The sequence below is a fragment of the Sebastes fasciatus genome, chromosome 19 (genome assembly GCF_043250625.1).
Source record: "Sebastes fasciatus isolate fSebFas1 chromosome 19, fSebFas1.pri, whole genome shotgun sequence".
Classification (NCBI taxonomy): Eukaryota; Metazoa; Chordata; class Actinopteri; order Perciformes; family Sebastidae; genus Sebastes; species Sebastes fasciatus.
The window spans coordinates 11,230,579-11,246,827 of record NC_133813.1 but is presented as its reverse complement, the minus strand read 5'-3'; the positions used below and the strand labels follow the sequence as shown (position 1 = coordinate 11,246,827).

At 39.9% G+C, this 16,249-nt stretch overlaps 2 protein-coding genes across 3 annotated transcripts in view; one reads left to right on the top strand and one right to left on the bottom strand.

Annotated features, from left to right (window-relative positions):
- Positions 1-14,884, top strand: part of LOC141757313 (putative flavin-containing monoamine oxidase A) — a 41,556-nt gene extending 26,672 nt beyond the window's left edge. Inside the window, exons 10-12 of the mRNA XM_074617724.1 lie at positions 239-325; positions 3,104-3,204; positions 14,455-14,884. Of these exons, the coding sequence (XP_074473825.1) occupies positions 239-325; positions 3,104-3,204; positions 14,455-14,803 (537 nt within the window). The 3' untranslated portion in view covers positions 14,804-14,884. The remainder of the gene's footprint in view (positions 1-238; positions 326-3,103; positions 3,205-14,454) is intronic.
- vsig8a (V-set and immunoglobulin domain containing 8a) overlaps positions 1-16,249 on the bottom strand; it is a 77,832-nt gene that overhangs the window by 47,410 nt on the left and 14,173 nt on the right. The window lies entirely within an intron of this gene.

Here is a 16,249-nt window from a genome sequence, read left to right as displayed (position 1 = left end):
TTCCTTTTGGACTGCAGGCCACAGCTGCTCTCTACATAACTCACCACGTGAACTAATACAACCAGGAGCATGTGCTGACCACGCTTGAGTTATTCAAATTGACTGCTGCTTCCTTTGTCTAGCTTGCACTAGTTTGTTGAATATGCATTCATAAGTTTGCAGCCTGCTGTTATATTTTTCATGGTACTTACATTAGTAATGTAACCATGTTGTCACAGGCATTTCCATCTGTTTGCAGGGTGGGGAGAGAAGAAAAGCTGTGCTTTCCAGTCTGGTCAAATACCTAGGTCTTGAGGCCGCATCCTTCATCCACTATGAAGAAAAAGTAAGTATTTCGGTGGCAGATGTCTTATGTAATAAAACAATAATTTGGTTTGAGGCGAAATTTTTAGTGCCAAAATTCAGTCTCATTTGTTACCCTGGAACCCATGGAGGAAAGCCATTTTGTGTAGCAAAAGTGTGCGTATCTGTCAGTAAAACTGAACCTAATTGATTTATTTATAGACTTATAGTGTACTAAAAAAAAGCAGTTGCTAGTTAGCTTTAGCTTGATAATAGTTAGTCTTACTAGTATAACATTACAAGACAAAACAATAACACAAACAGGGGGCTCAAAATGAGATTACTTGTGATAGTCACATTTTTATTACCTCTAATTTTGTATTCAAGCAATGCAATTGTTAATCCACATTCATCAAATGTACAAATGTGGACCACAAATGTTAATAACATGATCCATAACCCCAAAAGAAACACTATGGAAACATATATAAATGTCACAGATATGATTACTATCAAAACTGAGTACTCCTGAATTAACAATGACATTGCCATCATAAATTGTCTTAATAGGAACGCCAGTAGGCAGCATGGGATCATAAAGCCTTCTTGCGAGTTTTCAAATGGCTCAGGGACAGAAGGCAATTTATTTTCTGGGATGGTAGAGGAGGCCATCCATAGAAATATACTAGAAAAAGGTGACTTGTCATTTTTCCTCACTGTGCCCCTTATGGGCAGCTGCAGCAGTGGACATACTGTACATGCCTATGCCCGTTAGTAGTAATGTCCCAAAAATAGACGCTCATTTCTTAAACTGTTTTATAGTCACAACATGAAAACAAAAAGAATACATTGTACGAAATCCTTGGAAGGTTGGCAGGGAAAACCCACTGAAGGAGGGCAGAGCACATCCTCCCATTATGGACACACATGAGCTACTAGCACTACTAGCCCCACTACTACTACTGGAATAGAACATATTACATTTGTTGTGCCACACATACATAGCTACTCACAGGAGCTCCATTAAATGATGCACAGCATACATTGGTAGACTGTTAAACAGCATTTTAGTCATGCAGACATATGATTGTAGTCCCTCGACTCCTCACTTCACTGTTGAAAGGCAAGATTAAAATGAAAATTGCCCCGAGGAGACTCGAGGCAGGGTTGTTAAGGGAGAAATCACGATTCTACTTTGTAGAAACTCAATGGGAACATAATTTTATAGTAAACAATAACTCAAAGCTTAGTGAAGAGGAAAAAAATGCTGATAAATTGATGGTGATGTGTTGAGGTACATTTTTGGTCTAATTTGGTGGTAGCCAAATGGATTATCAGGGTTTATTGATATTTTACACTGATTATTTTTGTACTTATTTACTTAAAAGGGAGTAAAAGTGTGTTTTGAGCCTGGACTTAAAAGAGTCAATGGAGGGGATAGATCTGATAGTAAGGGAGATGCTGTTCCACGGTCTAGAGGCTGCAACAACAAAGATGCGGTCACCGTTGTGCTTAAATTTAGAGCCAGGAGCCCCAAGTCACCGAACCTGAGGGACCTGGAAGAATAATAAGGGTATAGAAGGTCTGTGATAAAAGGATGTAAGGCTTTAGAGACAAACAGGACAACCTGAACCTTAAAATCAATTCTGAACCGTACTGGCAGCCAGTAGAGAGAGGCCAGAATAGGGGTTATACGTTCCTTTTCCAGGTACCTGTCAGGAGCCTGGCTGCGGCATTTGGGACCAGTTGCAGGCAGGAAAGAGATCTGACTGATCCCAATAGGAGCTGCTTGTCAAACTTAGAGGCGGAATCAAATATCACACAAATGTTTTTGACATGGGGTTTAACAAGGGTGAACAGGTTGCCAAGACTGTTGGTAATCACTTTGATGGAGTCAGATGGACCAAATAGGACAACTTCAGACTTGCTTTCATTCAGCTAAAAGAAGTTTTGTGCCATTCAACACTTTATGTCCTCAAGGCAGTTCATGAGGCTGATTAGATTGGACCGGTCGTTTGTTTTCAGGGAGATAAAGCTGTGTGTCATCGGCATATATAGAAGGAAACGTGTTTTTGAATGATTTGGCTGAGGGGAAAGCATGTACATGGAGAACAGCATGGGACCTAGGATGGAACCTTGTGGGATCCCACAGGAAAGAACTGGGGGAGAGGACAAATTGCCTATCTTGATGGGGAAGCTTCTTTTTCAAGTTAGGAAGTGAAACAGTTCAAGGCAGAGCCATCAACACTCACTCTGTAATAGAGAAGGTCTATTAAAATGTCAAGGTCCGCTGTATCGAATGCTGCGCTGAGTTCAAGTAGAGTCAGGATTGCACAGTCACTGTTCCTCTCTCTCACCGTTGAGAGAGAGCACAGTGTCCATGGTATATGTTGTGTTTTCATGAGCTGTGCTATCCAAAACAAAATTTGACTAGATTCGATTTGGGGAGGGTCATTTTGTTGAAATAAACCCATGTTTTTGTACTGTGCCATCAAATACTACAATGTTGAAAAGGTATAGTTTGGTTTATAGTTTTGAAATTAGGTTGTATGAAGTATTTTTCTGTCGGTGTATTACTTGCAGTACAGACGGCCAGCACGCCCCCAGCTTGGAGAAATAGACAAGAGCACCGGCACAGGAGCAAAGCAATATAGTGCTGTGGACGTAGCCAGCAGAAAAACATATTTTAGCCACCTAAAGGAAAGGCTCACCCAAAACAAAAAAAATCTGTTTGAATGTATGGTAAGTTAACCTTTAAGTAAACCCCTTTTCAAAACACCGAACTATCCCTTTAATTTCTTTAAACTTTTGTGCTTTACAGGACTGGGCTAAGGAAGACTACAGCGGGGGCTGCCCTGTTAATGTCATGGCACCCGGTCTGCTGACATATTACCACCCTAGCCTGAGGAAGCCCTGTGGCAGGTAATCACCCCACTGATGACAAATACACCACAGCATCACACCTTTCCTTCTCCCTAGACTCAAAAGAGTCACCTTTCCTCCGGGTTCTCACCAGAACAAATGGTTATGTAGGGGAATGTATTAAACCGGTTAACTGTTGACAGTTTCTAAATCTTTGATATAAATTTTTTGAGTTTATAGTTCAGTAAATTGTATCATTGTACACAAATGGCTGTATGAGTGGGTAGTTGCTGGATGATCATTCTATTTTTATTCCCCAGAAACAATGTTTGCACTTCACCCTGCCAACCAGGTATTACTCACTAGCACCCGATGCCTACAAATCATTGACATGAGTCGTGGGAGTGATTATGCCTTCGCTGATACACATTAGTCCAGTTCTAAAGAAATGGCAAGAGGCCGTCAGCAGTGGCGTTCTCATAGGAAAATGTCCTATAATCCATTTCTAATGGCCTGTTCGGAGATGCACACTGCTGAACGAATGAGAGCGAGAGGTGGGGAGGAGGATCCAGGTAATGCATTTCCATAATGACATTAAGTCTGTGGGGAACAGAGGAAGCTCATTACATAACATGACTCAAACGGTGGCATGGGGCGGTAGCCCTTATCCACATTCCTACTCCATATAGAAAATGGATCCTCAAGGACATGCTGTGACCTTGACACAAATCCAGTACGTGTAATGAAGACAAGCCCATGCTTGGTTTACAAAAATGCTGCTGGTTCTTCAAACATATAGTCTTTAATGGCAGAGCGGATTCCAGTAGAGTCTGTTGGATTATGGGATTTTGTTTGGGGTATTATGAATCTCTTTGAATGAGCACAAATTCAATCATACAAATTTACGTAACAACCTTTAATATAACCTTCTTTCACATGAAACATTTTGTTTTGTCAATAACTACTTCAAAAGCCTTTTCAGCTGCTATACACCTAACTACTCTATGAGAAGAATGTTTCAGTACTTACAGAGGCCATCAAAAATATTCGTTTTGTGAAACAAATTCAATGTAAATGTAGAAGTGATTAGAAACATAAGCAATGTTTTTCCCACACATGGACTTTACTTGGGTGGGCTGCTCATATATCTACGGCCACCCAGGTATATTTGGTGACCCATTTTAGCATTTAAATTTTTTATCCGTCTGTGAGAAAGACGCCATCCGCGATCGATTTCCTTGTGTACCGCTGGGGAGCAGATGGAGAGCCCTGCCCTGCTTGTGAAGCCTCGGGCTTTACTGCCTCAGCTGTCCGGGCAGGACAGACCCACGGGGGAGCCGCAGGATTACAATGCGGCGGCCCCGGCGTGCTGCTGCACTCTGCTCACCTGGGACTGAATCCCGGTATGGGGGACAGACTGCTGCACGGGCTGCACAGCATGGACTGCAACCTTATTGGACTGACAGGCTTCTAGTGACACATTATACACACACAAGGTTCGTTCCCATCCAGGCCACAGTGATTGTTTTATAGAAATCTTGTAATCCATTGTTTTACTGCTTAATTTTTCGTTGAACATGACAACATTCTTGTCGCAGATCTGTCTCCAAGACAGTGTAATACTCTCGCACGACCAACATTTTCTTTCATTTGTTTTTGTAAACAAAACACATGCGGTGTGATCTTAGGTGGATACTATGCCTGGGTGCTCAGGACTCAATTCTAGTTGTGGTGAGAGAGAGTAGACAAAAGAATGAGTCAGAAGAAAAAAAAGTTGCCAAGAACTCTGAATATATTGACCCCAGTGGGCTCACGCTTTACTGAGTTAACAGCTCCAAAATACAAGCAAAATAAACTCTGCAGTGACTCAAGAGTTGATTCGTAGGATGCTGAGATTTTTCAAAACTAAAAATGTTTTTGTTTGTGCAGCACCTCACATGGTTTAGATTATTACTACCAACAGAGAAGGATTAGTTCATTCAACCTATGATACACAGAGTGTAACAGAATAAATTTAAAATGTTTGAAAACTGTGTGTTAGTTTTAAATTGTTCTGTGTAACAGAACAGGATTTCATATTTTACTATTTCAGAAATCGGTGCAGAGAATAAAAATGATGTGCCACAAGTCTAGTTATGGCACCTAACTCTGACAATTACCTTGTAGACCATCAGAGGTCTACAAGGCTTAGCAGTTCATCTCTGTGTGTCCACATGGTGAAGTTTACATCCATTCAGCTATTTTAGGATTAGTCCTTCTCTGTTCTGGCTTTTGAAGGGCAGCAGCGATTCTGCTCCTCATCATGAAACACTAGAGTGCTTCCCCATGGAGGCCCACAAAAAAGTAGAGTTACAATATACGGTATTATTTTATACACAGATGCTTATGCTTCCAACAATCAATACTAACTTGTTTGGATGATATTATTAATCTATGTTTAAAGAGACTATAATGGATATCTTTAAAATAACAATATATTAAATGACAAGAATTGTCACCAAAATCTGCAGCTCCCCTCGACTTTATGTACCTTTAAAGTGAGTTTCACCGCATTGTTTAGCTGTCCAGACCGCAACTTTACTGTTCACCATTTTCAAGCTGATGGCTCTCAAAGCGTAGTTTTCAGCCGTAGCAGGCAGCTGTTTTCTGTGAAAAAGCTCTAAAAACCCACTTCACACTACCTGCTCAGCACCAAATAGCAGACAGACAGTGGGTGACTAGCTGGTGAACATAGTGGAGCATCTAGCAGCTAAAGTGCCAGATATTTTCCTGAGGAGTTGGTAAAGGCCAGAAACGTAGATAAAGTGAGTTAATATTGGACTTACATTCACCTTACACCTTAAAGAAACACCACCCAACAAGTCAAATGAAAGAATGATAACCACTGGAGACAGAGCTGCTGCACAAATCTCCTCCATATATCCTTCTCTGAAAAACACTCGAAAAAGACTAGAATTTGCATGAAACAGCCCTTGAGAGGATCCCATCCGGCCAACAGTGCAATTGTGATATGCCAATACAAAGGCCGAAAGCAAAGTGGCTATTTATGCAAGGACAATCCAATAAAACAAATGTGCTTCCTTGCTCTCCTTAACCATGGGGCGTCACAGAGACAAAGTTAAACAAAAGTAAGCAAGAAGCAAATGGTAAGATGCTTCTGGAGCCAACAGTCAAGTAGGTAAAAGAACAAGTCTCTCTTCTCTTCCAATATAACCTAGTCCTGCTGAACCTTTCAACAAAGGGGGAAAGGACTCTGACCCTGTATGACCATAAAGAACAACACCAAATTGAAATCCTAAAGATCCCACTAGTACTCACGAATAGATTGCGGATTTCTTTCAATAACAAGGAAGGTATAAAATTGTGAATTGCAGTCTGTACCACCCCTCAAACCCCAGGGAAGTATACAGCATTCCAAAATACACAAAGATTAGCTGTGAGCGAGGTTGTGAATTGATTTGGTCACATTGAACATCCTCCAAATATCCATTCACGATCCTCACACCAAAAGTTGACAACAGTATCCACCACACAGAAAGTTCATGGGACTTTGTCAACACATCTCTCGGAAATATACTTGAAATAGACGAGATGATTGTGTCATTATGTCTGGCTGACAAGACTGTATAGTAGGTGCACTGGGGAACCAATTGCAAGAATACCAAACTTTGAACATTACAACAGATCTCAATTCAGAACATCGATTAAATGTGTGTTAAAACACCATATAATCAAACCCAGTGGTGCATTCTGTTGGCGTAAACAGGCTGCAACACAGATTAATTAGTCTCCACCATTGTAGTTGATTAGGTCATCATAAGGACAGATATACACACCTACTGTATAATTTTTTGGGCATTGATTACAGATACCCTTTATTACCAAATGTAAAGAAATAGACAGGAAAGGGATAAAATTAAGCCTTTTGTCTCAAGTATTAACTACAATTCAATCTATCAGACAGTTTATGCAACACTTCATATTTCCACCTGGGCTGTCAATCAATTAAACAAATGACTCGCTATTAATTGCATGATTGTCCCTAGTTAATCATGATTAATTAAAAATTAATTGCAATTTTTTTATCTGCTCAAAATGTACCTTAAAGGGAGATTTGTAAAGTATTTAATACTCTTATCAACATGGGAGTGGGAAAATATGCTTGCTTTATGCAAAGGTATGTATATATTTATCATTGGAGATCAATTAACGACAAAAAAAAATTACAAATATCATCCAGAAACCCTCACTGGTACTGCATTTAGCATAAAAAATATGCTCTAATCATATCTAATATCAATTCAATGACAAACTCAAGCCCAACAGGCAACAACATCTGTCAGTGTGCTGACTTGAATATGACTTGCCCCAAACTGCATGGGATTAACATAAAGTGGGCATTTCTGTAAAGGGGAGACTCGTGGGTACCCATAGAACCCATTTTCATTCACATATGTTGAGGTCAGAGGTCAAGGAACCTCTTTGAAAATGGCCATGCCAGTTTTGCCTCGCCAAAATTTAGCATAACTTCGTAGCGTAGACAAGTTAGTATGACACGGTTGGTACCAATAAGTTCCTTAGGTTTTCTAGTTTCATATGATACCGGTATCTTCACTCTAGCTTTAAAACTGTGCCCGCTACTCCCTAAAATTCGCAAGTTGCATTAATGGGTTAAAGAATTTGTGTCAAAACGTTATTATCACATTAACTTTGACAGCCCTAATTTCCACATACAGACATTTTATTTTAGAACAAATAACACCAGTTTATTCCAGAGAATGCTTTTGTCACTGTGATCAAATGCTTGAGAAATGTTGATGACGGAACACAAAGAACGCTTTAATCTTCCTAGAGTCTGCATTTGTGCTTAAGGTGACAATGTGGACCTGTTTCTTTCAAAATCCATTTTGTTCATCTGCTGTTACAGTCTCTTACTCAGCCCATTGGGAAATGTGATTAAATTGAACACAGCAGAGCAGTTTGTATACAGCCGAGGTCAAAATGATATCCCACTAGCTCAGAGGGATTGTTTTATCTTTATTCCCAGTTTTAGAGATTGGATTAATCCTATAATTGTGCATTTCAGGAAATCCGCCACATTGACTTTAAATGGTAGCATATTCACATGCTTTACCTTTCTCAACACAAAAACAAAGCATTCATTTTGACGGAGCACTAAAGTCGTGGGTGCTATCAGTTTCACTTAACTCATCTTATAATCACCTTTTTAAAAAAGACACCAATCTAGTTCAATCAAGACCACAAAGCGGTCTTTTTAATCTGACAAGCTCTCACTCTTCTCAGTATAATGTTGCGGCTCATTATACTGTTTACTGCCACCTGCTATGCATGTCGCTGTACTGGTTGTGTTGATTGATTTCTCCTTACACCACTTCTGCCCGTTTTATGTTTTATTACCATACTTGGTGAATACATTGCCTTCCTTTTTCATTATCATTTGTATAATATATCTCAGTGACCATTGGGTTTGTCACACTCCTAGCTGAGTCACTGCTGTATAAATCCATTACAGAGCACCCTCAAACAAAAGTGTATACACATGTCTTGCAGTTAAAGGTCCTATACTTGGGATGATGTCAGGCAACACCAACAAACACATTTTTTTAGGATCAGTTTGAGGAGACCAATCAGTTCCCAAGATCTCTCAGTGGATAGGTAGGTGGTGTGTATTACCAACTCGAAGCTTGTTGACATGCTGCCAAAAGGCCTTTCAGTCTGAGGTCGAATTCCTCTTGGACATTCTGCTCAAGTGGCGTCTTTTAGTAGGCTGGACAGAACACTTCGAATGCTTCTGAACATTTCTCATTGCATCTTTGACACACAGTGATCCTCTGTTCACTCCTGACAACTTATCCAATTTCTTTTTAGTATCCTTACTGAATAGTAGAGTTGGGTTGATTTCCAGTTTTGCCACAGCGGTTCGGTAAATAAGCCCAAACCGGTTTGATTTGATGCCAACCGGCTGAACCAGTTTATTATAACACGTATTATGACACTGGCAAATTAAAAAGTAGCGGGAGGCTGTGGCTCAGAGGTAGAGCCGGTTGTTCACCAATCGGAAGGTTGGTGGTTTGATCCCCGGCTCTTCCGGTCACATGCCGAAATGTACTTGAGCAACATACTTAACCCCAAATTGCTCCCGAAAGCTGCGCCATCGGTGTGTGAATGAGTATTTGGATTAGATCATGATGGGCAGGTTGGCACCTTGCATGGCAGCCTCTGCCATCAGTGTATCAATGTGTGTGTGAATGGGTGAATGTCGACATGTAGTGGAAAGCGCTTTGAGAGGTCGAAAGACTAGAAGAGCTATATTATATAAGTGCAAGTCCATTTACCATTTAGCTTACTTCAGCAACCTGAGCCAACGGTGTCACAGTGCTTAACCTAGAGCCTGTTATGTGTCTGGGATGTGTCTGCGGTGCATCAGCGAGCCTCTCACAAGTTGTGTCCAACAGAAAAACAGTGTCCTTTAATGCAACCAAATAATCCAACAAAAAAAAAGGTTCAATGGCCTCCCTTCAAAATTCAAATAAAGCATAAAAAGGCAATGCCTTGCAAAAACAATCTCCAAAAAGGAATCAAAGTCACCGAATGTCAGGTTGGCAAAAAAATTATCTGGCCTGCATGGCTTTTTTTTTTTTTTTACCATTAAACCCTCTAGAGTTAATGTACACATATTCAACCCCTCATATCCATGGCGGTGTCACAAGCTACTATCAGAACCAACCCACACATAAACGGAATAAAATTTTGCATGGAAGAAACTTAAGTATCATTATATAGTGCCAATTTATTGTATATTACTAAACCAGACCAGTTATTACCAGTTATTTACAATACTACAAGAATACAGTAATTTATCAGGATGTAACTTAACTACAAAAGGCTCATTAAAGTATTTGCACAAACTCCCAAAAAAAATGATTATGTGCCATACATTTGAAAGCTGGCAGGAAAGCCACAGGATATTGGGATTATGTAATGCTCTATTTAAACACACTCCTTTATGGAATAACCCTATGGTCCCAGACAATATAATAGAGGATATCACTGTCAGTTGGAGAGAAAAGGGAGTTATAAGGACACAGGGATCTCTGCAATAATGATACATTTGCTGACCTCACTTTTATAAAAGACTTGTTCCAGCTTTCAGGTACACACTTTTTGAAATTTCTGCAGATAAGGAGGTGGGTTAATACAAATACCATTAAGAACTTTCTCTGTATCTCAGACACAATTGAAAAATATATTTTGAACGCAGACTGACAAAAGGGATTAATATCAAAATTATTACTATTATTAAGTCTGCACAGCACAAAGATAAATGGGAAAAATACGTTGGATATGAATGGGAAAATCTATGACAAATGTCACAAAAAAGACCAAACAGACTTATGCAATTTAACATATTTCACTGTGTGTATACCCCACATAGGCTAAATCAGTTCACCCTGAATGCATCTCCTAAATGTCCAAGATGTAACTCAGACAATGGGGATGTCATGCACATGTTTTGGGAGGTCACACACTTGAATTATATTGATTATAAAATTAAAATAAAAACAATCTGTGATTCTGTCCATGTTTTCCGCATCGTGGAAATCATAGGGCCCTAGAGAAGTGTGTATATTGAGTCCAGAGGAAGCTTGTTTGCTGCTAAGGCCTCCAAGTCTGCTGTTATGATAACATAAATTAATCATAAAGGATACTGGCCAGATTAAAGGTGTAAAGGGGAAGCCCTTCTCCATTCCTCTGATTCATGTACATGCACAGGGGTGGGAGCCAGCATATAGGAACCTTGAAGCAAGTACAGTATGATGGGCTAGTGAATACATGAGCAGTAATCCGCTATACGTGTGCACTATCCTTCGAATGGGGAATTGGTGAAATGTTTTGTGTCTTAGTGGTGCATAAATAGAATCAGTTGGTGTGAACCAGACAAGCAGACTGATTGATATAGCTAATTTTAGGAGGTAGGTTTGTAACAAAAACCTCAAACATGTTATATTCCAAATCTGTAAAATATAAAAGAAACCAAGTGAAGTTGTCTAAACTAGGGATGCACCGATACTGGATCGGATATCGGTAACAATAGTGCCCATCTATTCAATTCAATTCTATGTTTATATACATTCTATACTGGAATTTCAATTCCTGTTTAAGTTTTGACCAATATGTTGCTGCAATAAAAAGGTTTACACTTGAATTGTAATGCCTGTTAGTTTTGACTTTTTTTTTTAACAAGTTGCTGGTGACCGATTTAATATTTTAATAATAAATAACAATTCAGTAAATTTATATATATGTATTTATTTATGTTTTGTTTTACAAAGTGAAGAAAGCAATGTTTAAGTCAAGCTTGATGTTGCCTTAAACTTAAAAGAATGATCCCAGTCACTTCTACACACACACTGAGGCATACAGCTTATTAATTAAACACTGGTATCGGATCGGCACTCGGTATCGGCCGATACCCAAAGCCCAGGTATCGCTTTACGAAATCAAAACCAAAAAAGTCTGATCGGTGCATCCCTAGGCTAAACGATCCCCATGCATATTCGCCTATGTGCAGCCCTAATTACTTGCCTTAAGGTATGCAGAATCACAACCATTCAAAGAGCATAGATACTTCATCTCTTTCCGTGGGTATCAGATCATAATTACGCTGGACTTGATGAAATTGCTCTCTTTTCTCTTGAGAGCCTGTAAGTGACTCCTTCAACTCACATAACATGAGCCAATCAAAGTGTCCATCCACTCCATTAGAACATGCCATTACATTTGATCATATCTATCAGAGGCTGCACGGTGGCCGGCAAGGAATCTCTCATATACCACTTTTGTTCTCTCACCTCTGCTTCTCTGTCCACAACAGATAGAGCAGCCCATGGAAGGCTGAAATTGAAAGGATTTATCATTCATATTGGACTGTGGTTCTGCTCCACCTCACCTATCAGTGGTGCTGCTCCACCTCACCTATCAGTGGTGCCACAGCATCTAGCCTGAAGACCAGCCCCTCCATCTTTAGACCAGAACAATGGCCTTTACTTTTTGCTGAACGAGCAGTGCAGGACGAGCATCGAGTTCCTTTTCTTCTCCTTACATGGTTTCTCAGACCAAGGGAGACTCTTTACCACTGACCTCACTTCTTGCCTCTATGGCCAATGGAGTGAGGCTGTGAGAGAAGTAGCTAACCTGCTGCTGAGCTGCCCTGTTTCACAATACCACTGGTAAAAAAAAAAAAAGGAAAAGAGACTAATGCATCATCTTCAGTTCTGCAGCCATTGTCTACAACCTCTTGGGCGGCTGGCAGTTGGCAGCAGCAGCATCCACTGCCACATTTTCCCTCCCATGCGTTGACTCCAGTCCTTTTTTTTTCTCACCGCACTAGACTGCTAATTTTAAAGTGCTTTTTTTGAGAATGTCTGTTACACGCAGAGCATTCATATTTCAAACTAACTCTCAGAAATCAGTAAGATGACTCTAGCTCATTCAAAATGCAGCAGTCTTTACATGTGTACACACAGAAATTTGAACATATTACTCTGGTACTGAAATCACTTCATTGGCTCCCAGTATTATACAGAAACACCTTTGAAATGCTGCTAATAGACTATAAAGCACTTAATGGTTTGGCTCCTCAGTACATTTCTGACTTGCTCACTGACTATAGCCTGATCGGGCCTCTCAGGTCAGGCAGAGGTCTTCTAGCTGTACCCAGAATTAGATCCAGGTCCAGGGAGGGTGCCTTCAGTTACTGTGGTCTTGCTCTCTGGAAAATGCTGCTATTCTCCCAGGCTTATGATTATGGTTAATTACTGTGTGAGTGTGAGTGTGTGTGTGTGTGTGTGTGTACAGTTGATTACATGTAGAGCTATGTGATAGAGCAGTGGTTTCTATTAGATTGTGTTGATGTTTTGGGGTTTTTATTGCTGTGTGGTAGGGTGTATGCTTCATTGATTCTGCTATGCTTATACTATATTCTTATATTTATAATGTTTATAATACCTATGCTCTTAGGTTTATGTCAATACTTTTCAGCCCAGTCTCATGGCAAAGTGCGTAATAGACCCCCCTTTCCTCCGGAAGAAAGCATGTCAGTGTCACGTTTTGTGTGGCCGAGACGTGAATATTACATGCATGCATGAAGTTGCAGTGTTTTGAAGTGGCGGTTGTCACATGACGTTTGTCACGTGTTGTGTAGTGACAGAAGTCTAACTTCAGAGCTAGTTACGTGGTATATAAAATGAGAAAGACCACTAATGGTGGGCGGGTGGCGAGGTGGATGAGTCCAACAAACGGGACTTTCAAGCGGGAGACCGGTGTTTTGTTTTGCAAGTTCGGCAAGTTTTGCAAGTGTGGTTTTGTTGCCCCCTGCTGGTACTGCACGTTAATACAGGTGTGTAATATTCACGTCTCTACGATGCAAAATGTGACACTGACATGCTATCCTCTGGTGGACAGGCGGGTCTGTTAGACATTGGGTTGATAATTTTATATTTTGTCTTCAAATGTAAAGCGCTTCGAGTTTAAATGAAATTAAATAAGCTATATATTATATAAATATATAAAATTGCCATTGCCAATACACAATCAAACCCAGAATTCTACCATCTTGCCAATGACAAAGCCCTGCAGTCTGCATACTCTAGTTCTGCTGTGACAGCAGTATGTTCAACTCCAAGGCACATGATATGGACTGATGTTGACACCAAACTTGGCAACCATTGGCAGAAATGTCTAAAGTTTATAGAGATCCTTGACTTTGTGGGCATTACACAGAGCAGAAGAAAAGTGAATGAGAAGTAGCATCGTTATTGTGCTTTTCTCTTGAGCAACCCCTACAGGGTTGAGCCAAGCCAAGTTCCTGTGTCTTGTTTGCCACCAGCTGAATAAAGTGAAGGGGATTAGCCCTGAAGCTCGCCACAACAACGGCCAAGGCTCACTTAAGTTGGGCTGACCTTTAAGATGGACCAGCGCTATTCTCATTTTAGTGACAAGCCGCTCCTCCAAGTTTTGCTCTGCAACACCCACCCCCTCGGACACTTGGCCACCGGGCCTAACTTTTCTCGTACTTGTAAATGTCAGTAAACAGAGACAAGGAGACATGAACTCAACAGCTTCTTGTGTAAACTAATAATGCAACTGAGTGTTAATGGCTTAAGACACTGTATAAATAGACTAAATGGGATGTAATTACTCCGAAAGAGAATAAAATGACTCCCTTTTCAAGCAGCAACATAAGGCTTAGTGTTCAGTGTATCGCTCACTGATTTTCTTGATTTACAGGATCCATTGGGCAGGCACAGAGACAGCTACCCTGTGGTGTGGGTACATGAGTGGTGCAGTACAAGCTGGTCAGAGAGCAGCTCTGGAAGTACTGGCTGAACTCTGCCCCATGACCCTGACCCAGGAGGAGCAGGAAGCAGTGCAGCAGAGTCAAACTGTCAAGGATGCTACCAAGCAAACTCCATCATCCAGTCTCACGTACCTGTTCCCAAGCAAGGCTATGGTCATAGCAACTCTGGCAATAAGTGCAGCTCTCTTGCTGGCTCAGAATCAAAATGCATTGCTAAAGGTCAAAACTTACTTGACAAATGTATTTTCAACAGCCAGGCACAATATATTCCTATTGTAACAGACACCTGTTTGATTTTGAATTTAACAGAATGAAGAAGTATAGTTTTGTTGGGGCTCCAAATAAAAGTTCTTCCGTCTACTGGTATCTGATGTTTTTCTTTTTTCCTTTATGTTCCTTTTTTCACCTACTGCCTATTTCATAACAAAATTAGAAAGTTAAACTCAATTACATACATTTTCATTATATTGTATCATATTAAATCATATAACTATATTGGTAAATTTTGGTATTGCTTAATATAGTATATAAAAATTACTCTATATTTACTTAGAGTGTGCAAATAAAATACAAAGTGCTCTTCAAACAGTTGAAGCATATTCTCTGCCATTGTGTCTCTTTTATAATATCAGTATAGATAGATATACATATGGCTGCACAATTAATCGCGATCGCAATTTCGGCTTCCCACAATTAAATGAACATGATTAACTCGATATTGATGTTTATAATGCTCCACTCATAGAAAACTCTGCTGCATAAATCAGGCACTTCCTAAACTAACAGCTAGAGATGCACCGTCAATCAGCAGCCGATTGAAACTGGATGGTCTTCAGCAGTCTCATATAGCCGGTCAACACATGTGCAGCCGCCACATGATAGTTTTATGTCAGCACACGGCGGCACAGTCGATAACGTCACACGGTGTGGAGGTTCTTCAGTGGAAGACAAAACTGCAATTTGTGCAAGTGCAAAATAAGCCGTGGAGGACCAACCTTGAAAACATTTGGAATAACTAACTTACTGTAATCAGACACTTATTATATTGGAATTCATTCCCCTGCTTGCTGCTTAGAGTAATCACATTGACCGGCTCGGGGCCAAACGGCTAACGTTAACAGAGGTTCCATTCAGTTACATTATGGTGCGTTCAGGCTCTGTTAAACTTCCTAACACTAGCACTAAGCAGCTTATAATAAATAATTAGAACTAATAATGCCAAGATATTTTTAATCAAAGAAAATACTTAAATAATAATACAATCATGTATTTCATAACCATTTGAATGTTGTGTTTTTAAAACAAATTACCACTATAGATGACATTAGGATAACGTAAGATAACATTTTGAATTTTTTAATGTTGGAATGTAGCACAACATGGAAGTGAAAGCAGCGCTCTGTCTATTTAAATGTGAAATTGCAATAAAAAATACTTTGTGCTCAAAATCTATGAATAATCGTGGTAATAATTGTGATCTCAATATTGATCAAAATAATTGTGATTAGCATTTTGGCCATAATCGTGCAGCCCTACTTGTAGGGCTTTCCCCTCTTGTTTGCAAAATTTGAATAAAAACTCTGAAAGAAAATAATCTAATGACTCCTGGATACTCACTTGCATTTTTCTTGTCAACTTAAATTATTTATCATTTGCTCATGACAAATTGTAAGATTTTTTTTCTATAGCAATACCTACATAAATCAACTGGAGATATTTGCATCT